This window comes from Pseudophryne corroboree, chromosome 3 (assembly GCF_028390025.1).
Source record: "Pseudophryne corroboree isolate aPseCor3 chromosome 3, aPseCor3.hap2, whole genome shotgun sequence".
In the NCBI taxonomy this organism is placed as follows: domain Eukaryota; kingdom Metazoa; phylum Chordata; class Amphibia; order Anura; family Myobatrachidae; genus Pseudophryne; species Pseudophryne corroboree.
This window is the reverse complement of record NC_086446.1, coordinates 620,566,984-620,592,105: the sequence shown is the minus strand read 5'-3', so window position 1 is coordinate 620,592,105 and position 25,122 is coordinate 620,566,984. Positions and strand designations below refer to the sequence as shown.

At 40.6% G+C, this 25,122-nt stretch overlaps 1 protein-coding gene across 2 annotated transcripts in view; it reads left to right on the top strand.

The window, feature by feature from the left end:
• The window catches only part of HECTD2 (HECT domain E3 ubiquitin protein ligase 2), a 258,294-nt gene that overhangs the window by 103,934 nt on the left and 129,238 nt on the right, over nt 1-25,122 (top strand). For both annotated transcript variants that reach the window (XM_063961662.1, XM_063961660.1), the window contains exons 4-8: nt 18,722-18,824; nt 20,484-20,573; nt 22,199-22,263; nt 23,341-23,386; nt 23,498-23,607. In XM_063961662.1, the coding sequence (XP_063817732.1) occupies nt 18,722-18,824; nt 20,484-20,573; nt 22,199-22,263; nt 23,341-23,386; nt 23,498-23,607 (414 nt within the window). The remainder of the gene's footprint in view (nt 1-18,721; nt 18,825-20,483; nt 20,574-22,198; nt 22,264-23,340; nt 23,387-23,497; nt 23,608-25,122) is intronic.

Here is a 25,122-nt window from a genome sequence, read left to right as displayed (position 1 = left end):
TAAACACAAAGTGAACGGAGAAGCCCAAAGGCTCAGGAATTGGGTGTCTCCCTAGTGTCAGGAATGCTCAGATGGAATAGAGCGGACAATGAAGCGATGTGTAGTGATTTAACATGTGGAGCACCTGAAATGATGTTGCTAAGAGCAACAGAAAAAACCCCAAAGGGTTACCAACGGGTGTGGGAACAAACTCCTTGGTCAGAGATAGAAATATAGACACAAGGAGAGTATCCACAATCCTAACCCCCACTTGCAGGGCACAGGTTCAGCTTACTGCCACTAAACTGACACCTGGACGCCCTGCACAGTGAGGGAGGATTAAGCAAGCAGGTCTGAGAGTACAGCCGCAAACCTGCTGGGTTCACAGAATAGCAAAAGAACCCCAGCAGGTCAAACAACTGACTCCAGTCTTACTGCTAGGTCCGGATTGGCAGAATGAAGTACCGAATCCCAAGGCCTATTCGCTGTAAGCAACAAGTAAATACAAAGTCACACAGTACTAGCTAACTCTCTGGAACTGACTAACAAACAAAGATTCAGCAGCATTTGCCTAGCCTGAGAGGATGGTTTATATAGCAGGTGCTGTCCACGCCCCACTCAGACCTCACAGACTGTGAGCACAAAACCAGCGCCGGATTCCCTGCCGTGCACAGAGCCTGTAACCACTACACAGTAAAAACCCGGACCGGAGTATCAGCTGCGCTCAGGTTACTTCGCTAACACTTGCCTCCCGGTTGCCATGGCGACGTGGCAGCACAGAGCAGGAGATCCTAACACGTTTTTGGAGAAAATATGTGTCTTGGTGGGAATCCAAGAAAGTTTCAATGGAAGAGTTTCAGTTAGGGCGTTTTCTCCATTTCCTACAGGCTGGAGGGAATGGAGACTGAAGTTGGACTCCATTAAGGTCCAGATTTCAGCATTGGCAATTTTCTTTCTGAAACTTTTAGCTTCCCTTCCGGAAGTTCAGTCTTGCGTGAAAGGCGTGTTGCGAGTCCAACCTTCATTTGTACCTCCAGTGTCACCATGGGATCGTAATGTGGTGTTGCAGTTCCATCAATCACGTGGGTTTGAACCTTTAAGAAGGTGAAGTTGCTTTTTTCACTTGAAAAGTGGCCATCCTGTTGGCCTTGACATCTGCAAGGCGGGTGTCTGAGTTAGGGGCCTTGTATCACAAGAGCTCTTATTTGATCTTCCATGAAGATAGAGCTGAATTGAGGATACGTCAGCGTTTTCTACCGAAGGTGGTTTCCTCTTTCTACAGGAACCGACCTATTGTGGCGCCTGTGGCTACTGACACCTTCGCTGAGTCAAAGTCTCTGGATGTGGTTGGAGCTTTAAAGATTATGTCGCCTGAACGGCTCAGATTAGGATAACAGTGGCTCTGTTTGTCCTGTATACTTCCAACAAGATTGGGTGTCCTGCTTCCAAGCAGAGTATTGCGCGCTGGATCTGTGGTGAGATGCAGCATGCTCAATCCACGGCTGGATTGCCGTTACCGAAATCGTTGAAGGCCTGTTCTACTAGAGGGGTGGGCTCATCCTGGGCGGCTGCCCGGGGGATCTCTGCATGACAACTTTGCCGAGCAGATGTTTGGTCGGGTTCAAACACTTTTGCAATGTTTTACAAGTTTGATACCCTGGCCGATGAGGACCTCATGTTTGGTCAATCGGTGCTGCAGAGTCATCCGCACTCTCCCGACCGTTCTAGAGCTTTGGTATAACCCCATGGTTCTTGAAGTGACCCAAGCATCCTCTAGGACATATGAGAAAATAGGATTTTAATACCTACCGGTAAATCCTTTTCTCTTAGTCCGTAGAGGATGCTGGGCGCCCGTCCCAGTGCATACTGTATCTGCAGTTATTGGTTGTGGTTACACACAGGTTGTGTTACGGTTTTTGTCAGCATATTGCTGCAAATTTCTTCATGCCGTTGGCTTGTGTTCTGTTGAATGCCACGTTCTGCGGCATGCTTGTGGTGTGAGCTCACCGTGGTTTAACAATAAATCCTTTCCTCGAATTGTCCGTCTCCCTGGGCACAGTTCCTTAAACTGGAGTCTGGAGGAGGGGCATAAAGGGAGGAGCCAGGTCACACCCTTTGAAAGTCTTAAAGTGCCCATGTCTCTGTGGATCCCGTCTATACCCCCATGGTTCTTGAAGTGACCCGAGCATCCTCTACGGACTAAGAGAAAAGGATTTACCGGTAGGTAATTGGTTCTTCTGAACTCTTTACAGTTGTATTTGTTGCAATCCCTTTTGTTGTACCATTGTAGCTACGCACTTTGGGATCTGTGTTACTAGCCTATGACAGAGGTGATGGCAAGAATTGTGTTCATGCAGAGGTGATGGGTGAAGGTGTTACTACAGCAGTGATGAAATGACACTGTGGAGATAATGAAGGGAAATCTGTTACTGTAGAGGGGAGTGGAAAATGTTGGTAAATTAGAGGAGGGAGGTTAGTACGTGTTATTACAGAGGTCGGCAAGATGAGACACAACAGAGGACAGGTGGTGGTGGTGGTGGGGTGTTACTAGAAAAGTGTGGTACAGGAGAGGGCCATGGGCGTGCTCCCTATGTAACGGAGAATATGTATCAAACAATCAACAGAATGGACAAGTGGAGAAGTTGCACAAAGCAACCTATGTTTTTAGCTAGCACACACTTCTGTCGTCATGGGGGACTTTTTTAACACTAAAGAGGCTGCAGGTCAATACTGAGGAATGGCAGAAGTTCCACTTTACCCTGTAGGAAATTCTGTATATTTTACATGTTTAAGCAAGTTTAATTGTAATGTGGCCCCTTTAAAAGAGTACTACCTCCCAATGTGGTCCTTTGACCACAAAATGTGGTTACCCCTATTCTAGAGCATTAGACTTCTACACTACTACTGGAGCATTACATGTAGTGTGCATCTTGCAATCAATTGTGGAACAGCAATGACATCTAGAGGCTGAAAGGAGCATGTCACCTTACTAAATACATTGCAATTCATTAATAAACAGTATCGTGCAAATATCTACAGTATTTTTGGAGGTGTATTTTTTTTAATAATCAGTGTGCCTTTTATGCTACTAGTTAGGGCTACCATATTATCCCTTTAAACTGCGACACTCAAGAATTACATAGGTTCTGTGCCTGGAATCACAAGCCTGAATTTCAGTTGCTTTTAATCAGATATAGGCCTATAGCCTGTTAGGTGCTGTAAGTTACTATATGGTAATAACTGTCTTTTTACCATGATAACTGTATCGGGCTGTCCTATCACAGCCAGTTTTTACATTGCGGTCCTCCAGAGGCTGGTTATTGGGATTCAGGCACACGGAGCAGAATCCCCATTAACCTCTGGCTTACGGGGCTAATAGGATATCCCCAGGGGAATCTTTGCCACAGCTAATAGGATATTGGCCATAGAATCTGTGAAATTCATGAGTACCCCGGTTAAAATGAGCAAGATAGTCAGTTCAGGGGATTATTTTTATTTCCCATTTGATAATGAGATTGTGCCATCTAATATATGTGTCTGTGCAAAGAAATCCACTAGTGAAGTGAAAAATGTTCAGAAACTGGCTGCCATCATCCCCAGTTGTATAGATGCAGGTACTGCGTGGACAATTTATAAATCTGTCTCTTCTGACAAGCTTATTAAATCATATTGCCCAACATGACCCTCTCCAGGAGTGACAGAATGCTCTTCTCCTGGACTTCTCTCTTAATTTATGCTTGTCATCACCTGTGGTGAAACATCTTTCTTATCCATTAAACTGTTCAAAACAGGTGCCGGCAGTCATACATTAAGAGGAAAGTCCAGAAGCAGAGCATTTTGTCCCTCCTGGAGAGTGTCATGTTGGGAGGTATGCAACATCCACTTAACCTCCTTAAAGGCCCATACACACTGGGCGATTTTGAGCTGAAAGCAGGTCACTTTTGGTGTGTTGAGCTGCTTTCAGCTCAAAGCCGCCCAGTGTGTATGCACAAGCGATGAGTGGTGAGTGCTCAAGCGCGCTCTCGCTTCTTCGCTGGCAGCTGCCGTTCATCTACTGGTATTACCAGTAGATGAACGGTGAGGTGAGCGGCTTTCCATAGCGTCCTGCTATGGAAAGCCGCTGACATCGCTGGGCAGGGGGGAAAAGCGCTCGGTGTGTATGCACTGAGCGCTTTTCAGCCCAGCGATGTCAGCGATCATCGCTATGCATACACACTGGGTAAAAACGCCCAGTGTGTATGCACCTATTCTACACACTTATCACTATTCAACACCATTCACACAACTGAACAACCCTCTCGACCCAGACAAACACTGATGTGTGATCATGTAGCCCACCAAGCACTTTTCCCCCTTAAGGCCCCCACACATTAGAATGATATCTTACAAGATGCACACAATTTCGACACATCGGATCGTTTCATCGTTAGTTAAAGGTACATGATTTGCACTTTTACTAATGAAAACGATCCGATGTGCGGTCCCACCGGTCATTCATCATATCTTAAGATCTTTCCTGCTGCAGGCAAGATCTGAAGCTATCGTCAATGGCAACATGCTTCTGGATGTGGCCACCCCTCAGATCTTTTGCAAGGATGGATACAGTTATCCCCAAAGGATTGAATGAAAACTATTATAGTCTTTTTGAACTGAGGATTGGATATCTGAACAAAATGTATATGTGTGTGTGTGTGTGTTTGTATATATATATATATATATATATATATATATATAAAATAACGTAGCCCATTCCAATACAGTTTAGGACCATTGCTGTAGAAATAACCTATATGATCAATCCATGTCATATATCTGAACATGGTCCAGAACCATTACTATATAAATAACTACTATGATCAACTAAGAGTGTATATACACAATAATACATACGTAGAAATATAGGCAGGGATAACATTAAATCATATTAGAATAATAGATATGGAAAATATTTGCAATTGATAATATTCATATTAATATCCACACTCACATAATTATACATACATGTTGGAGACATACAGTATATCAGACAATGTACAGTATATATTAAAAGTCATACACACACATGCACATTTCTTGTTTTTGATCCCACTTATAACACATATAATCACAAATGATTTAATAGATTTTCACACTTATTGTATCACTTAGTGTTATGAATATATACATTTTTACACAAAAATTAAAATTTAATAAACACATAATTAGTTGAAAAATATAAAGAATGATTAACTACTTGGTAAAATCAATTCAATATATCAAGTATATTTAAACAGAATAACACTATTTTATTCACTTCATATCATGAATAAGAGGACACATTCATGTACATACATATAACAGTAAAAACTAAAGATTAGTCAAACACAAATATCACAAAAAATTAACACAGATTAACAATAATAGGAGAGAAAACCTTTTCCCACATACCCCAAACAATCTGAAAGGGGATTCATCAGAGAAAATTACTTTACCCCAGTCCTCAGCAGTCCAAGCCCTGTACCTTTTGCAGATTATCAGTCTGTCCCTGATGTTTTTCTTGGGGAGGTGGATTCTTTGCTGCCCTTATTTGGAGAAGAAAAGGTGAATGCTACCGTCAGTCCTGTGTCATGCCAACAGTAAAGCATCCTGAGACCATTCATGTGTGGTGTTGAACCTCAGCCAAAGGAGTGGGCTCACTCACAATTTTGCAACGAATAAAGAATGGTATCAAAACATCTTCCAAGAGCAACTTCTTCCAACCATCCAAGAACAGTTTGGTGACAAACAATACATTTTCCCGCATGATGGAGCACCTTGCCATAAGGCAAAAGTGATAACGAAGTGGCCCGAGGAACAAAACATCAAAATTTGAGTCCATGGCCAGGAAACTCTCCAGACCTTAATCCCATTAAGAACTTGTGGCCAATCTTCAAGAGGCGGGTGGACAAACAAAAAACCCACAACTTGTGACAAACTCCAAGCATTAATCAGGCAAGAATGGATGGTCATCAGTCAGTAAGTGGTCCAGAAGTTGATTGACAGCATTCCAGGGCAAGTTGCGAGCCCAAACAGAGACAGAATTGTGCGTTCCCATGCGTTTTCTATCAAAGTGTATGACGTCAGCTCCTGCCCTGATCAGCCTATTTGTATCGCACTGTAGGAGTAAGTCCTGGGCTACGCACAGACTGCACATTATGGAAAAATCATTAGCTGGTGAGTGAGTTGCGAACGGATTTGCAGATGTCCGCTGCCTGGCAAAGTTTTTGCATGGCGTACACATGCATTCGCACTCTTGCACTGGGCAGGTTTTCACTCTCCCTGGGCGGCGACTATCTGATTGCAGCCCTCTGCAAATTGCAGCACAGCGATCAGGTCTGAATTAGGCCCTTTGACTCTTTGCATAAACTTAAAGTAATTGTCAATAAAAACCTTTGACACTTATGAAGTGCTTGTAATTTGACTTCAGTATATCATAGTAACAGCTGACAAAAAGGTCTAAACACACTGAAGCAGAAAAGTTTGTGAAAATCAATACTTGTGTCATTCTCAAAACTGTACTGATTATTTGTAATAGCAATGTCCACTAGTGACCACATGAAATAATGTGGTTAATTAAATACATTATACATCCATATTAAGGAAGGAGAAATATTTCTTATATTCTCCTTGAATAAAATGAGTGACAAAACACTTAAAAGAAACATTCATAAACAGCAACATAAAATAGAAACAGTGATCAATGGAAACACAGCAGCAATATAATAACAATATTGAGTAACAGAAAAAATGACAGACAATAGATACTGTGTTGTGAGGATCCTAGCGAGACTAAACAGTAGAGACAGTAAATAAATATACAGAGAATTATAAACTCAGCGAAAGCACACGTTTTAAATCACTTTTTTCATACTTATGAGCACATTGTCTAAATCTATATTTAAAACATGATATTTGTCAAACCAAATGTAGATATACTGTAGAAATCCTTTTATGCTATAAACAAAGGTTATGTTTTAAGAAAATACAAAATAATCAAAATCAAATACTAGCAGAGCCAAGCGTACACAAGCTTCCGGAGTGCACCTTTTATCTCATTCTTTTCTTATTTAGTAATTATATATTCTGATGCAACGTGAGATTGCATCAGAATCTATTTTGCTAATTTAGCAAAATAGAAACTGATGCGAAATAAGGTCCTATATCGTGAGCAGGGCCGTTACTTGGGGCGGGCGAGCCGTGCAATTGCCGTACGGCGTCTGCCGTAACGTATAAAATGGGGACTCTTGCCTGCCAAAATGTATAAAATGGGGACTCTTGCCTGCTGTACTGTGTAAGCTGGAGACTCTTGCCTGCCGTACTGTATAAAATGGGGACTTTTGCCTGCCGTGATGTGGAAAATGGGGACTCTTGCCTGCCATGATGTGGAAAATGGGGACTCTTGCCTGCCATAATGTGGGGATTTAATGTATCAAGGGCATTGCGGTGTGTGGCATAATATGGTGCAGGGGGCATTATTGTGTGGGGCTTAATATGGTAGAATTTTTTTCCTATGGTGGGCGTGATCTATTGGTGCATGGTCAAATACTGGGGTGTGAGGTAGTCTTTTCAGACGAGGCCATGCCCATTTAAATGAGGCCATGCCCATTAAAACGAGGCCACGCCACCTTGCCGCTGGGAGCCAAATTGGCTAGAAACAGCCCTGATCGTGAGTCCAGGTCTGCTGGGGAGTTAAAGGGAAATCGTTAGCGACATTGCTCATTTGCGAGTCGTTCTAATGTGTGGGGGCCTTTACACACCGGTTTGATAAGTATGCAATTTGTATATAGATTGTAAACTGTTGTGAAAGATCACTTTGCTTCTCTGCATGTCTGTTAATACTCTAGTCTAGTTTTATTATTGCTTTTGTTACCAATTTAAAAATGCAACAGAATATGCTGGCGCTATACTTTATAAATAATGTTTTACCCTGTATAGAAGTTTTGTCCTGAAACGTTAAAATATCCCATTCAGTCTCTCTTTTTTTTCTTCTCCTAAAAAGTTAGCATTTTTATTTTTTTATTCCCAGGCTTAAGCTAATCAATGGCTCTGCAGCACCAAAACTTCATATCTACGCTTTAAACAACCCTAGTACTTAGACTCAGCAGTCATCTAATAATTCCGAACTTCCAAGCTGTTTTTTTGCAGGAACATTGTACAGTACTGTTTGTCAGCTAATAATGTCCACAAAGCAATACACTGTACATTATGATTACATTTTAACTAAAAAGCATGCATCTGGTAATCCCTATTATCAGTTACTACTTTGTCTGCACTATGTATAATCTAGGGCTTTTGGGTCACTTTTCTGAAATGTCAACGAACCTCACTAAAAAAAGAGCCATCACTGAGTCATACATTCCCAGTTGTAACAACTCATTATATGCGACAGTTATGTGGATTTTAGTCATCTCCTGTAATATAAATTATCTACCATGTTCATTGTGTGATTTGAACACTTAACCTTTTATAAGGAAAAAAAAGTTATTGAAATCTAGTCCATAGATTTATGCATGTATCTAATCTTCCATTTTAGTCACCGACTACGTCCATCCAGTGAGGAACCCACATTGAAATGATATACATTTTTCCCTTTCTTTCTTCAGTTTACTTAATTGTTTTGTGCATCTCCTCTTGCATTTGTTTATCAATATCGTGCTAATACTTATTTTGAAAGCCCGTACTTTAGGGGGTATTCAGAGATGATGCAGATCTTGCTTCTATAGCAAGATCTGCATCCATCTACTCACATGCTGAGGGCCGCCCAGCAGAGCAAAGCACCCAGCAAGTGTGTTGTGCCGCACCGCAATGCATTCACAGTTTAATTGCAAACTGTGTCTTTATTTTTCTGGTGAAATAAATAAGTCTTTTTTACAATAGTTTACCAGTTATATCCCTTTAGTACTGCTTATCTATACATTCAATATACAATGGGGTCTTTTTACTAAGCTAAAAATGCAGTAAATCTTCTGAAAACAGGTGTTGCTGAAGGATTGCCACATATTAAAGCATGAAGGGGTATAATAGCAAAGGGATTTTGCAGCAGGTATTGGAGTTATGCAGTCCCTGTCTTTTCGATCACAAATTAAGTGCCCATAGTTTTCTGTGGGGACTCCAAAACTGGCATTTACCAAAATCCATAAATCTTTGTTTCAGATGGTGATAGTCCATTGTAGCCTATGGGCTACAGTAGATATAGCTTCATACCTCTCCGGTAATAACTGCGTGCACGGCCCACTGGCTGCTTATGCTCTGTTTCTGAGCCGAAAATAAAGTAACCAAATAAGTGATCACTTTACTTTTTGGGCTTTGACAAATATATATCACAGTCCAGATATTGTTCAACTTCTTATTGAGATGTTTAAGTAGAACCCGCTGTCCCATTCTTTAGTGTGAAATTGGTAATTTTGTGGTTTCGCACAAAATTAAATGCTCTGTGCGTATTTTGCAGTTTGTGAACTACCTTTTTATGACATTTGTAAGCAGAATTATCATAATCGTTATTAACTTACAAATATATAAATAAAAATTCAGAGTAACAAAATGGGTTGTACAGAGACAAGTATGAGGTACAATGAGAAGTGGTACAAAACCAGTACACCTACTGTGCATATAAGTTGAATGTAAAACCTGGGTTGAACCAGGGTTATTGAACACGGTTTCAAGCCACGTCACAGCTGCTTGAAACTGTATTCACACTGCAGGTTGGACCCGGGTTATTGGCACTATTTACATCATCTCCACGCGCAGGTGATCCGGTTCTCTGCATACTTTTAGCATGATTAGGGATGGATGACTTGGGTCGTGCTTTAACACTAAAGACTACCTAGGTCGGTCCTAGGGTCACTCTGGTTACGATCCAGGTTGAATTCCCAGGGAAAACCGAACCCAGGTAGCGCCTTTTACTCCGACCCAGGTTGCACTGGCAATATTCCAGGTCAGGGACTCGGTGTGAAAGGGGTATTACATAAGTAAAATTGCAACATAAATCATAACAGGCAGAAGTGGGGCAGGCATGAGATGTAAGGTAGAAGTGTGTTCCGGTGTCACATGTTTGACCACCTCACATATCATCTCTTCCTATTAAAGCACCATTTCAATGCTGCTCACCTCATAGCAGGAGTGTGAGCTATGCAGAGCAACAGTGTACAGGACATACCTGCCAATATTCCATCCAATTGGGACAAAGCCCAGTGGTGTATCCATAATGGGTGCAGGGTTTGAGGTGCACAGGGGGACCCAAACCACCCATGTTCTATAATACAGATGGGTCCACGTTTATCTTGGCCTTTAATAGGATTAACTGAGACTGGGTAGTCGGACTTAATCCCCTGCTGTATTGTTCTCTGTATTGTATTGCAGCTGAGAACAATAGATGAAGGGTTTATGTAAATAAACCATGGTGTGCCTAGGCGCAGCAAAGAAGCCAAGATAACCGTGGATCTATCTGTACTTACCTATCCATATTCCCACGTCAACATCACTGCACAAATGTCTGTGGTGACGGCCGCCGCGCTATTTTCACAGAGACCTGCACATGCACAGTCCACTCCTGCTCAGTCCACTCATGATCGCCGCAAACTAGAGAGAAGGGAGCCCAGACAGAGACTGCACACTGGCCCCCTACTCTCTTAACATGCCCTTGACATAGAACTTACATTGTGACAGTCCACCCTAAATTGGGAAAATGGGGCAGTAGGCCATTGTAACCCAAGACCAACAAAACTAAAAAGCTGTGTGATAGCAAAAATACTTGACTAGATTCATAGCCCAGACTGAAATTAAATGGGTAAAATAATTGTATTTAGTGTGCATACTAGCCAATGAATCAGAGCTATTAAAGGTAGAAAACTCCTTTTATTTTACAGGAATTATGTCAGTTGTCAGCCATGTAATGTGACCAAACTTCCCATTTGTAATATAGTGTGGCACTGTGTAATCTAAGGACTTGTGATATGTATAAGGTACCCACCTTCCACAGCTTTGTTTATGGGAAGACCATCGCGGGGATGCCGGTGGTCAGCATACTGATCCCGGGATCCCGGCCACTAGAATGCCAGCAGGGGGGCGAGCGCAACAAAGCCCCTTGCGGGCTCACTGTGCTCGCCACAGGTTCTATTCCCATTGTATGGGTGTCGTGGACACCCACGAGAGGGAATAGCCCTTGTTAGCTGGGATTCGACTGGCAACATTATCAGTGGTCTGAATTCCGACGTCGGTATCCTGACCGCCCAGGATCACGACTGGCGGCAATGTACGTAACTACATCCACCTTCCACGAACGTTTACTGTCTGTCATTCACTTTACAAATAAATCCTCTCTGCGACCGTTGTGTCTAGTCATTAACCGCGTGTGTGCAGTACAGCCATGACACATTGGCTCAGTCGGCCGATAACCGCTAAATTCCATAAATTTTTGCAATGCGCTCAACTCTATAATAATGCACAATAAAACAGAAAAAATGTTGATGAAATCACAAAGCGCTACACAAATTAACTAAATGAGTACTTATAATAAGTCTCTAATGCGTGCTCCCTGTTCTTTTCCCTTTCTTCTCCTAATGTGTGTATGGAAACTGGCTCATAAAGGTATCTTTAGAGGAGAATTTCTCTGCTTCACACCAACATGTAAGGTACCCCCAGTGTACAAGTTAATTGAAGAGGGGGAATGTACCCACTCACTTAATAGGGGAGCAAGGTAAAGCATGTAAAGGTATCTTTATGATGATGATGTGCGTACCCAAACTCACATATTAGACAAGTCGACTGTTCACATCAAGGTTTCTTTTCACAATATGTTGAAAAAATCGTCCACTTATAATACATGTTTTTATTACATAAAATCAATAAAAACATAATAGACAGTTTTGGTCCAATACAGAAAGGCCCACTTGGTCTAGTTTCCCCACAAAATAAAGTACAGATTAGGGAGGCCAATCCCAGGATCGGGATTGGCGGGATCCCGGGATTTAGGCCCAAAAATGGCCGGGATTCAATCCCGGGATTGGAAGCTCCAGTCCCGGGGATTGGGGGATCAGTGTTGAGCGTCCTAAGGACGCTCAGCCGCTGCCCAGCTCCCTTCTCCTGGCTCCCAAGTGCAGCATGGCATGCAGTGACAGGTCACACTGCGCCGTCCGTCGTCGCCTGCCGAGAGCGACGGATGTTTCCCATCTGCCCACCCCCGTTGTATGGTGAGTATTGTGAGGGCGGGGTGAGGGGGCAGACACATAGGGAATAGCCAATCCGGGGAATCCCGGGAGAGGCCATTTTTCAATCCTGATCCCCGGGATTGAAAAAATGGCCCGGGATTAGCCTCCCTAGTACAGATGTTTCCAAAATGCAGAAAGCCACAAAAACAGTCCGGATCAGTTTAAGGGTTAAAATAGCGTACCTTATAACCATGGGGTTTCTACCAGTATAGTCCTTTATAGAAGTTCAAGTCCATAAAACCAACACGTTTCGACAGTGTTATCTTTTTCAAGGTTCAACTAGGACATGTACATATTCACATATATACAGTATATACCTAATGGACTGGGGGTGTAACCAGAAGTAATGCCCCACCCCTTATTATGCCCATATTCTCAAAGCATCTTAAAACCAAATAAAACATACCCTGGTTGTCTAAGTGGCACTCTGGATGCTCCCCCAGCCAGACCGCCAGCTCCAATCGGCATCGTAACTCCCGGGGAGCCAAGCACAGACGTATAATCCACTGTACTCCGCATTCAATCCTTCTGGTGTTTAATTCAAAAATCCACTGCATTTCTGCTCTCGCCAAATTACCTTCCAGATCTGTGTCTTTCCAATTTGAATTGACATTTTGTATGCCTACAAATCTAATGAGGTCTTTCAATGGGCATTTATGAATGGTTTTAAAATATTCAGATAATGTATGTGTAATCATACCTTTCCTAATGTTTCTTATATCCTCTGAAAGCTTGGTTTTTAATGCTCTTGAAGTGCAACCTATATAAACACATTAACACTCTAATAAATAAATCACTTTCGTTGTATGATAGGTGATGAATCCTCCAATCTTGTTTTCTTTACCTTTGACTGTAAAGGTGGAGAATTTGGTGTTTGTTGCTGGAATGGTTTTACATGCTATGCAGTTGCTTCATCGGGACAGTACTTCTGGTTACACCCTCAGTCCATTAGGTATTGTAACAGGAATCTTGCTAGAATGCACTCTGCTACAAAAATTCCACCAACGACCGACTCCAGGCTTGTGCAAAAACAACAAATACCTTTTATTAAGGTAGCTCAAAAACAAAGATATACATAAAACAAAGATCCCTGTCTTTAGTATAAACTACCACAGAGGTTAGGCCCTGCCTCACTCCCTCTTACTTAATAAGGAACCTTTCAGGTCCCGGCATCCTGACACTAGTGCCACAGTCTTCCGCATCCCACTGTCCCTAGCAGGCCTATCACCTGGACACTAACTGCCTTCAGGAGCCCTGACTCATGGGAGAGACTCTGTTTTAAACCCAGCACCCAGGTGCTAGCTGATGAAGCAGCTTCTTGGGCTTTGAAGCCTATAAGACCTGGTCTGGGCCAAATGGATGGGAACCTGGTCCATCCACACTTCCCACCTACCCCCAGGACCCTGTGTGTAGCTTACAGGTTTCAAAGTACCTCTCCTGCCACAGTATATATAATAGTTGAACCTTGAAAAAGATAACACTATCAAAACGCGTTGGTTTTATGGACTTGCACTACTATAAGGACTATACTGGTAGATGCCCCACAGTTATATGGTACGCTTTTTTAACCCTTAAACTGATCCGGACTGTTTTTGTGGACTTTTGCATTTTGGAAACATCTGTACCTTATTTTGTGGGGAATCTCCCTATTTTATGTTCCTTATCTTTTCAAATTGGACCAAGTGGGTTTTTTTTGTATTGGACCAAACTGTCTTATGTTTTGATGGATTTTTTATTTGTACTGTATATTCTTTATTTGTAAAAGTGGAGGGCAAGAGTGTACAACACATGCAAAATCAAAGAAATACAATGGAAGAGTACAATTTGGTGTATCAAGACATATTACACAGTAAAGTACATCCCAAACAATGCAAACATAGTCAAGTACACTTAATTTTTACATTTTTGTGGAGGAATAATAAAAAGAATCTGCAACATGAAAACAACTGTATCGATCAGTGTTTCCCAACCGCGGTCCTCAAGGCACACTAACAGTCCTGATTTTAGTGATATCCAGGCTTGAACACAGGTGACTTAATTAGTACCTCAGTAATTTGATTTAACCATCTGTGCTGAAGCCTGGAAATCACTAAAACCTGCACTGTTGGTGTGCCTTGAGGACCGCGGTTGGGAATGCCTGGTATAGAGGGACAAGAGGGTGGGGGACTGGGAAAGTAAAAGGGGAAGGGGGGGGGGGCGCAATACCGCTTCAATCCACGCTAACTAGAATGTGGCAGAATAAATGGGATATAAAGGCCTCCAATCACACAATAACAGAGGACAAGTAGAAATAAGAAAGAACTAAAATTTAAGTTTAAAAGGAACCTGGCAGTTGTCTGTGGAAATATAGGAACCAAGGGCGCCAAGTATACAGGAATTTGACCGCTGAATCATGAAGCAAGGCAGTAAGGTACAGTATTCCATAGATGCTATAAACCACATTTTGTTCACTACAGTTTGTAAAGATGGGGCTGCAGGGTGCTTCCATTGTGTCGCTATAAGTAACTTGGTGAAACCTTGATGCGAACAGTCGACTGGTCTAATACGTGAGTTTGGGTACGCACAACATCATCATAAAGATACCTTTTACATGCTTTACCTTGCTCCCCTATTAAGTGAGTGGGTACATTCCCCCTTTTCATTTAACTTGCACACTGGGTGTACCTCACATGTGGGTGTAAAGCAGAGAAATTCTCCTCTAAAGATAGCTCTTATGAGCCAGTTTCCATACACACATTAAGAGAAGAAAAGGAAAAGAACAGGGAGCACGCATGACTTATTACAAGTATTAATTTAATTAATTTGTATAGCGCTTTATGATCTTACCCACATTTATCTGTTTTATTAAACAATATTTGCAGATGTTTTCCAAACAAACTGTTCTCAGGGGTGTAACCGCAAATATTAAGCAAACCTGGGATTTAGGAAGGAGGAACCGCAGCAGATATTTGTTTCCCTCTCAAATTGCCCTAAACTGATTATGACATGGTATACAAAGTTGTTTCTTTTAAAATTACAAAAAAAAATCTGAAACTATTAAGAGCTGTTAGAAATACCCAAGGCCCTGACTAGTAAAATATCTGACACTGTGCCCTACTAGTTTACTGATTAATGAATGAAAATAAACAATAAACAAGAATAAAAATAGACTCCGTCACAAGAGAGGTCACCGGCTGCACATCGCTGATAAATTAGCACAAGGCTACTGAATGTAGTAATTGCATGGTTTCTTTTATTCTTATACAGACAGGGAGATATTAGCTTCCCGTTATATACCTGGTACATGTTTCAGAAACAAACTGCACATGCTGTTAGCCCATTTGATTTCTTTGTACCCTTTTACCAAGCTTCTATATTTAATGGGCCCCTGATGAATAAAGTTCAGTTTGATTTCAATAGCGCAGGTGTCCCTATATTCTGCCAAAGCACATGGATTTGCTTACCCAAATGGCCCTGTTTCTTTCCAGCAAACTTTAGATGCTATTCCTCTGTGAGAGGGGAGGTCTAAAGGGCCCTACGCACTTACCGATCCACCGCCGAGCTGCCCGACGGCGTATACGGGCGACCCCGCGGCGGGGGGGAGGTGACGGGAGGAGTGAAGTTTCTTCACCCCCCGTCACCCGGCTCCATAGCACTGCATGCTAATATGGACAATCTCGTCCATATTGGCGCGCATGCATAAGCGACGGGACAACAATGATTAACGAGCGGGGGCCGCGTATCGTTAATCGTTGGTGCCTACACACTGCACGATATGAATGAGTTCTCGTTCATTAATGAACGAGAACGTTCATATCGTGCATTTTATCTGCCAGTGTGTAGGGCCCTTAAGTGGCAAGTGTGGGAAGCATGGTGACGCAAATTGCCTTGTAATATCCCTGAGCCTCTGCACAATGCTGTATGGCGGATGGGGCTTGATGATATTCATAGACTGGGAAGTGGGCGGGATGTGGGAGGGCTGCCTTCTCACCTGGGAGTCTAAAGCTAGGTACACACAATACAATTATCTGGAAGATATTCTGCCAGCTCTGGCTGGTTGGAATGAAAATCTGATAATGGATGAGAGCAAATTACAATCTACGATTTGTACCATACTTGCCTACCTGACCCTCTCCATGAGGGAGAAAATGCTCTGTTCCTGGACTTTCCTGGTAATGTATGATTGCCATCACCTGTGGTGAAACACCTTTCTTATCAATTAACTAGCTCACCACATGTGATGGCAATCATACATTACCAGGAAAGTACAGGAACAGAGCATTTTCTCCCTCATGGCGAGGGTCCGGTAGGCAAGTATGATTTGTACCCAAACACTGGAAAACTGTGAAAAACAGTCGTTCATCCAAGTTGGTTAAATTTGTGTTTAACCAATTTGTATGAAAAACAGGTTTTGTTAGTTTTCCAATATTTGGGAACAAATGATAGATTGTAATTTGCTCTCATCCATTATCAGATTTTCATTCCAACCAGCCAGATCTGGCAGATTATCTGACAGATAATTGTATAGTGTGTACCTAGCTTAAGGTGGCTCCTTGACATATGTGATTGTGCAGGATACTTTGAGGAAGGAAGGAAGCATTAGCTTACAGACGATCAGGAGCTCAGCAGAAGAAGGGGGTCTCTTGCTAATTACAGAAGCCTAGTATTGGACAGTGCAAAACAAATTGTAAAGAGAACTCATTATTGCATATACTTTATGGAGTGGCAGAGAGGATTTCCTAGAGACACTTCTTCTTATACAACATGGTGTACAAACATTTCCACACCATAATACCACTTAATATTGTGCACCAGCTCTGTGCTGGGGATGCGGTTAATATACCGCCTGTCGGGATGCCCATTTTCAGGATAACGACGCCCGGAATTCCGACATGTAGGGGAATGCCGGTGGCCAGAATCCCGAGCAAAGTCCCATATTCACACACGGGTGGTGGGTCCACCTCACCACCCAAGTGGGAATATAACCTGTGGTGATCGTAGCTTGCCACCGGGCCTCAAGCATGGTGAGCACAGCGAGCCCGCGAGGGGACTCCCTGACTGGATTCCGTACTTCTCGCGTATGCATTCCCTCCGAGATCAGGACTCATTGTGTATACTTCTTTAAAGAACATTGAATCCTATTGGGGAAAGGTCCTAATACATATGCATTTACTGTTTCCTTTTTTTTATTTTTATATATATATATATATATACAGGTTGAGTATCCCTTATCCAAAATGCTTGGGACCAGAGGTATTTTGGATATCGGATTTTTCCGTATTTTGGAATAATTGCATAACATAATGAGATATCATGGTGATGGGTAAAAAAGAAAAAACTATGCGCTCTGGTGAATAGTACTGCACTTTGATTGTCAGCAGCCTCTTGTAAAAGGGAATTGCCAGTCCCTTAAAACAAAACTTTAACAAACAAATGGTGAATGGACCTAAATCTAAGCACAGAATGCATTTATGTTTCATATACACCTTATACACACAGCCGGAAGGTAATTTTAGCCAATATTTTTTTATAACTTTGTGCATTAAATAAAGTGTGTGTATATTCACACAATTCATATATGTTTCATATACACCTTATACACACAGCCTGAAGGTCATTTAATACAATATTTTTAATAACTTTGTGTATTAAACAAAGTTTATGTACATTGATCCATCAGAAAACTAAGGTTTCACTATCTCACTCTCACTCAAAAAAGTCCGTATTTCGGAATATTCCGTATTTCGGAATATTTGGATATGGGATACTCAACCTGTATATATTTATTTATTTATTTTTTAAAACCCCAATTTAAATTGTATTAAACTCATGAAATAAATAATTACACTTGACATGAGAAACCATAATTCATAATGATAAATATATCTATGTAGTGCAATAATCACCATATCAATATAAAAAAGGAACTGCTACTATCCAGTATAACAGTGCATGTTATTTAATGAAAGCGATAATGAAATAGCAGCATGTGAGGTTGGTTTTGCCTTGTAAATTATTGCTGCTTTCAAAATATGGGCATTCTTTCCCGAAATCACGCACCTTCGGCAACTCGGACCCTGTTACATATATAGTATGTCCATTAAAATTGATCCACCTGTGAACAAACAGGATAAGCATACAGACCAGCACATGATAATCACAGATCAAGAAACAATTGTATAGCTGGATCGACACACAATGAGAATATTTGCAATTCATTCCATCCAATCACTGCACTTGCAGCCGATGGACCACAAGAATGGAATTAGGTATGGGGATAGGGAGGGCTGTTAATATTAATTGTATATTATATAGTAACATCACATATGTGAACAAGATCCATTTATTGACTACATACAAATGAGACACTAAACAGGTAAGTGCTGTAGTCTCTCTTTCACACAACACACCTACAACGTTACGGTTTTTGTAAACATTGCCATCTAAGAATTTTATTTTATCTTCCCTGAATAATGTTAAATTAGCAAGAAATGCATAATTTGCTTACATTTGTTATTATGTGTATTGTGTTTCTGCAGGTTAGACTTGGACAAAGCGAAATCAACAGGGGAATGGAAAGCTGTGCACGATTTTTATTTAACCACATTTGATTCATTCTTGGAGTTAAATGCTGCATTCAAGGTAGCAATCTATTACATTCTGTACAAGCCTTTACTAGTATTGTGAATAATATTTTTATAAAGACTATTCTGCAAGAGATTACAATGGGACACCACAGAGATATATAATAAAAGAACAAAAACACAGCAACGCAGGGGGGGTTATCATAGGTAACACCAGTAGTCAGTTTTGTTCCCATTGCTGTTTAACGGCTTACCTTTTCTTATCCCTCATATCCCAAGTGTGAAGGCTTCTGTTTTCAAGTTCACTTTAAAGTTTATATATAAAAAATCCAGTCAACACCTATTCACAACTCCTGGGAAATACAATATAAATGTCATCCCACCTACCTGCACGTTTATTATCCTAGACTGAAGTTTCTTATTTTTATATACTTCCTAGGTAGCATCTTCAAGTGTTTTACAATGTGTCTATTTATTAAACCCTAAAAAAGTGCTAACAGCAGTTTATGACTTTTTGCTATTCATCAAGGGCTACAGTCCGCAATGGCTATCGCCATGTATCATAATTTCATCTATTAGGCCAGTGGGTCTCATCCCCAGTCCTGAAGTACTTACCCACAGCAGGCCATGTTCTATGGATTTCTTTAATCATTCTCAAGTGAGTTGTTCTATTTTACTGGTACCTGTTGAGGTTACTTGAGAACTAGAGTTAAACATCCACTGCATTAGGTTATCCTAATTTTTTTACTTATCTAATGGTAACTGAATATACTGTATTTGTAGCTGCAATAGTAGTTACTGTTTCGGCTACCTGCCAGTCACTGTGTGATGCTCTTCAGCTTTCTCTTAATTAGTATTCCTACATTTTTTGCCATCTCTGTATTCCCCATTTGTATTCCACTTATTGAGTAAATAGAACCGTTAATAACACATTAGATGCATACTGTAACTGTACATTTATCTACCACAGCACAGACAGTTTGACATTTTGTCTAAATTTGTCTGTAGCAAGTTACTATCCTGCTAAGTGTAGAGTATTCATGCCTAGGTTTCAAGAGCTGGCAATGGTTTAAATTGTGAGTTGTGGAATTTTTTTTTTTTTAATGTGTTTATTTAGTTTACTAATTAGGGCATGACTTCTCTTGTAAGTGGCCACATCAAGATGCGCTTAAAGCCCCTAACGATAAAGGGGCATAAAAATATGGTGTATTCTTATCTTGATGCAGTCACATTCCACATTGTCTTTTTGAGCTGCTCATAGCTTAAAATGTGTCCAACTCAATACACACAGCACCTCTCAACTGTCCAGATTCTGGTGGGACAGTCCCGTTTCTTTAGACACGTTCCCGCCAGTGTGTGTGTGGGGGGGGGGGGGAGGGATTGGGAGGCCCCCTCTGACTTAATGCTTAGCAGAGCATCGTGTGAACAGCATCTCTTATGTGGACAGAGGGATTGGGGTCACTGGGCATGCCCCCACAGTGATGTAAATGGAGGTTTGACTTGTGATTGTCATGCCCCCAACATAAGGCCACGACCCCCACGATCTACAATAAGTTGGGAGGTATGTCATACACTAACATGTAATACTTTCCTCTGCATCAATACAACTGGAATTAATGGAACTAGGTTAAACTCTTACATGTCTCTTTTCCTAACCTTACTAACTATATGTAATGCTATGCTTGCAGTGATATTATTTTTTGTTTGCTTTTCACAGAGAGATGTAAATGCTTCTGTTAACACAGTTGAAGATTCCAGAATCAATACAAAGTTTTTAAACACTGTCTATGATGCCTTACTAACTACCGTAAGTATCACAAATGAAAGCTCTTTGGTTCACATTGCGTTTGACAGTATATATTAACATTTCCACTTAATGCTGTCTTTTGCCATTTTCCTGTGATAAATATTTTTTTAACTGACAACCAAATGCGACTAGTTCTGTAACGAATATACAATCAGTATAATATTTCACCCTGTGTTACTATTAGATGAAAGGAGGTTCTCTTCACCATCCCAATTGTTATATATGTAGTAATTGTACACATTATGCAAGCATTCCTACAATTGAATGTACAAGTGTGTATACAGGGCCTGATTCTGAGTCAGGCAGATCTTATTGTGGATGTACGCGGCAAGTTTTTGCAAACAGCGCAAGCGCAAAGGCCAATTGGCTCAGTTTTGACATATGTCAGTTCAAATTGGTCTTTCCCTGAAATAGGGTGTTGCAATGTGGGATCTGGTCAGTGACTATACAATCGCAGATAACCACCATGACTTTTGGGAATATCGTAGGAGTGTATCAAATGCTCTTTGTGTGCGGGGAACTGCAGCCGGTTTCTCCTGGATTTCTTGCTCCTAGCACGGTGACTGTTGCGGTGGGCCAGCGTAAAATCAATGGGTGGCACACTTTCCGCTTGCACATGCACGATCACCTGCATTAAACGGATTCTCGCATTATCTAATGTTGTAAATCTGGCTTCCGCTGCTGCCCACAAATACAGCCACCTTATTTGCAACTCAAAATCAGCCTAACAACCTTCGAGGACCATATGGGAAATTTAACGGGCACCATATATTATTTCATGTTCCTTTTTTGCCTTACAAAGTATTACGTTACCTGTATGTGGAGCATCACGCATTTGTTCAGTACTAGTCACCAGTGAAAAGAGAACCCTATGGTCCTGCATAACTTAGCTCACTAATACTTTATCCATTACTCCGTCATGAGAAGGACCTGCAGAAATATACACATGGCCAATGTTACAGACGTACAGATATGTCCTCATACATATTTGCTGAAGTCGCGCCAAAGATTCAAATTAGCTAATTATTTAACATTGTGAACTGATCCCAGGGATTGTCTATTGTTCCTGAACATGCGCTTCTCTACCAATGCGTTTCTCTACCGTGTTTCTCTGCCAACACGTTTCTATTAAAAGAATAGCTTTTTGGCTGAGGAGTGAATTTGTAAGTGCACTAAATAATAATGAAAATCTTGATTCACGTATAAGTGACACATGTAATAAAGCCAGTCTTGATGTTCCTTCACTCTCATGAGTTAAATTAACTATATATAAGCAGTATTTTGGCACAAAATATGAAAACTAATTAATGAAAAGGGGATGTACTAAAGGGTAGGAGGATGGGCTTTCACAGTGCACCTCCTAAAGGTTGTTCTGTTACTCCACACATCAAGGAGCACTTCCGAGTGGGGACGTCATGTGGACAGTGTGCTCTGTACAGGCTCATCAAGGTCCACTGGCACAAAACCTACGTGTGCTTAATAAATTAGCTGCACTAAGCATAAAAGTGTGTTTGTTTTGTTTTTAATTTACAGTGGGTTGGTGTTGTAATTTACATATGTCATACCAGCAATGTTGTGGTGGGTATTTTGCATAACAGTGACTGTCAAGTGTATATTTCTTTCAGACTCAAGATATCCAGAAAACAGTACTCAAAGGAATTATTAACAGCCTCTTAAGGGAATGGAAAGGGTGAGATCAGTTCATTACACTGTAAAAAAACAAATCTTTATGGAGTGTTTGCAGACGTTGTAAAACTGCTGAATAATATCTTTGGTAGTAATATAATTAAAACATTTAACATGAATGTAAGAAATTGTATGCCTTGCCTTTTTAGTGGGATAACCCAAATTACACATTAGGCAGCCCATTAGCTTATCGCTGTACTAGGAACAAATGATGTCACTGCATAGTGGGGCACCTTGTGATGTCACTAGTTGATTTTTTTTTTGTTAAAGTAAATCGTAAAAAACAAGAAAGCTTATTTAGAAAGAATAGCTGAGCTACTGTTTGCAGACGTTATTTTAGGATATTTTAATCTATTTTGATCTTAAAATGACATTGTCATTTTTGTGAATAAAAAATTGCTTAACAAACAATATTATATGATAATATATGTGTGAATTCTCAGCATTGTGTCCCATGTACATCACACATTTTGGGGCAGATGTATTAAGCCTGCAGAAGGCCATTAAGAAGTGATAAAGCGGTGATAAGTGCAAGGCGATAACGCACCAGCCAATCAGCTCATAACTGTCAATTTACATATTGGAGCTGATTGGCTGGTGCGTTTTCACCTTGCATTTATCACCGCTTTATCACTTTGTTATGCCATCTACAGGCTTAATACATCTGCCCCATTGGGCTTTATTCTGAGCGAATTTAATGCCAGGCAGATGCATCTATGCAACCGCACCCCCACCAGCCCTCCACTTACGAGAGCTGCTGTGATTGCTATAATCAGTATTTGCACCAAACCTAGCATTGGTGACGGTTCCCTGCATACAGTATACTCACCTTGGTATAGCCCATGACTCTGCCTACATGCCCACAGGATGCTTCTTCTAACTTGTATTTGCAGGCTGCAATGAATGTGCAGTTTGCTAAAAAATCTTAACATCCGTCTGCATTCGGAATTACACCATAGAATCTGGCCTTGTAGTCACAACATGTAGTGTAGAAGTTTTTAAAAAATGATTTGCCAAAACCAGTTGCAATGTATTCAGTTGTTCATGTCATCAATATTTGGATTTTAACTTATTTTCTCAGGCCAAGAACAAAAGACGACGTTAGAGCCTACTTTATACTGACACAGGTAAACCTTCTGAGAATCTTATTACCAATTTTTTTTAAAATTCCTTTACGTTCTTGAAGCCGAGATCTTGTGATTGTTAACTGGTTTCTGTATGTGTTTGTTGTCTTTCAGAATCCTCAGTTTAGTAGTACATCTACCTACGTCATCTACGCCCATCTGCTCAGACAAATTTCCACCCTGTCAGACGCAGACCACAATTTATTAATTCACTGGTTCAAAAAGTAAGGAGCATTCTTGTCTGTAATGCATTTTATTGAAATCCAGGTTGCACAGTTTCAGAAAATGATTCTATTTTTTGTGATTAACCAAAGTGAAGAACTGAAAGGGGCAAATAACCTAATCACAAGCATGAAATTGTCATTTTCTACTATTTCAACTTGTCATTTATATCTGAAAGCCTGTTATACTGCACTGGACAGATAATTTAATGGCTTATTATTAAACTATTGTCAGTCAGCAACCCTGGCTTATTATTTTACACAGTGTACAGTATATTAGTTTTGTACTACATACATTATAACCAACATGCAAATGGAACCATCAAATAAAAGACCCATTTTAGTTTTAAGAAAAAATATTGTTTTCCTTTTTCAGTGTTCTCATTTATATGTAAATGGAATTGGATTATAAATCCTTCATGTGCAATTTCTACAGCAAATTGCACTGAGCAATTGGAAAAATGTATATATTATCATCACCAAATTGAGTCATCTTACTGACAGATTTTCTTTAATGGAAGAGGAGGCACACCATCATCAGACTACAAAATATACAGGAGTAAACATGAAATTATCCATAGCACGGTTTTGATATTTTTTTGCAGTAATGAATGATTCATAGTAAGTATTACAAGTTGACAAGATCATTGTGTATAATCAAACATATACTAAATACATAGAGGCAGATGTATTAAGCCTAGAGAAGTGATAAAGCAGTGATAAGTGGAAGGTGATAACGCACCAGCCCGATATGATTGGCTGGTGCGTTATCACCTTCCACATATAACTTCTTTATCACTGCTTTATCACTTTTCCAGGCTTAATACATCTAACAAACAAATCTGAGGGCGCTTACATGTATGGTACTGTTTAGATAATATTAGTACATCAGTGTAAAACAAAACAATTTTTTTGAATTACATAGAATAAAATGTATTCATAAAAGTACAGAATAAAACATAGTACGTCTTTGTGATTTTACAGAGGACATCTTCGGATATATCCGGTTTTACATTCAGTTTTTAGTGTATTATTTACTGTGCTGAAACATATGATACAAAAGTAGAACAATAGATCGGTCCAACGCGTTTCGTCCCTATCGGGACTTCATCAGGGCTACTTTATCAAAATGCTCAAACAATGATGTGAAGAAAATCTGATGAAATGTATAAACCTCTGTTAAAACCAGGTTATCTGGATATGATACCAGACTAATAACTAGTATGAAAAATCTCAGCGTGATGTGGCTCCATTATGGAAAAAAGTGTCCATACACTAATATGCAGTATCTCAACGATGGTCTAAAATGACCGCTATAGAATGCAGAGAAGTGTCTACTACTGAACTTTAGTAGATGTAGAACAGCCTTCTGCACATATAATAATATAGGGATATGCAACAAGGGTGATGTGCTCCTCTCAGAGTTCAGTGAATCAGATAGTGTTGTATGTATGCATAGGCTGGTACATAAGCAAGTAACAAATTCGTAATGTTCACATGAAGTTCTCTGTTTTTCAG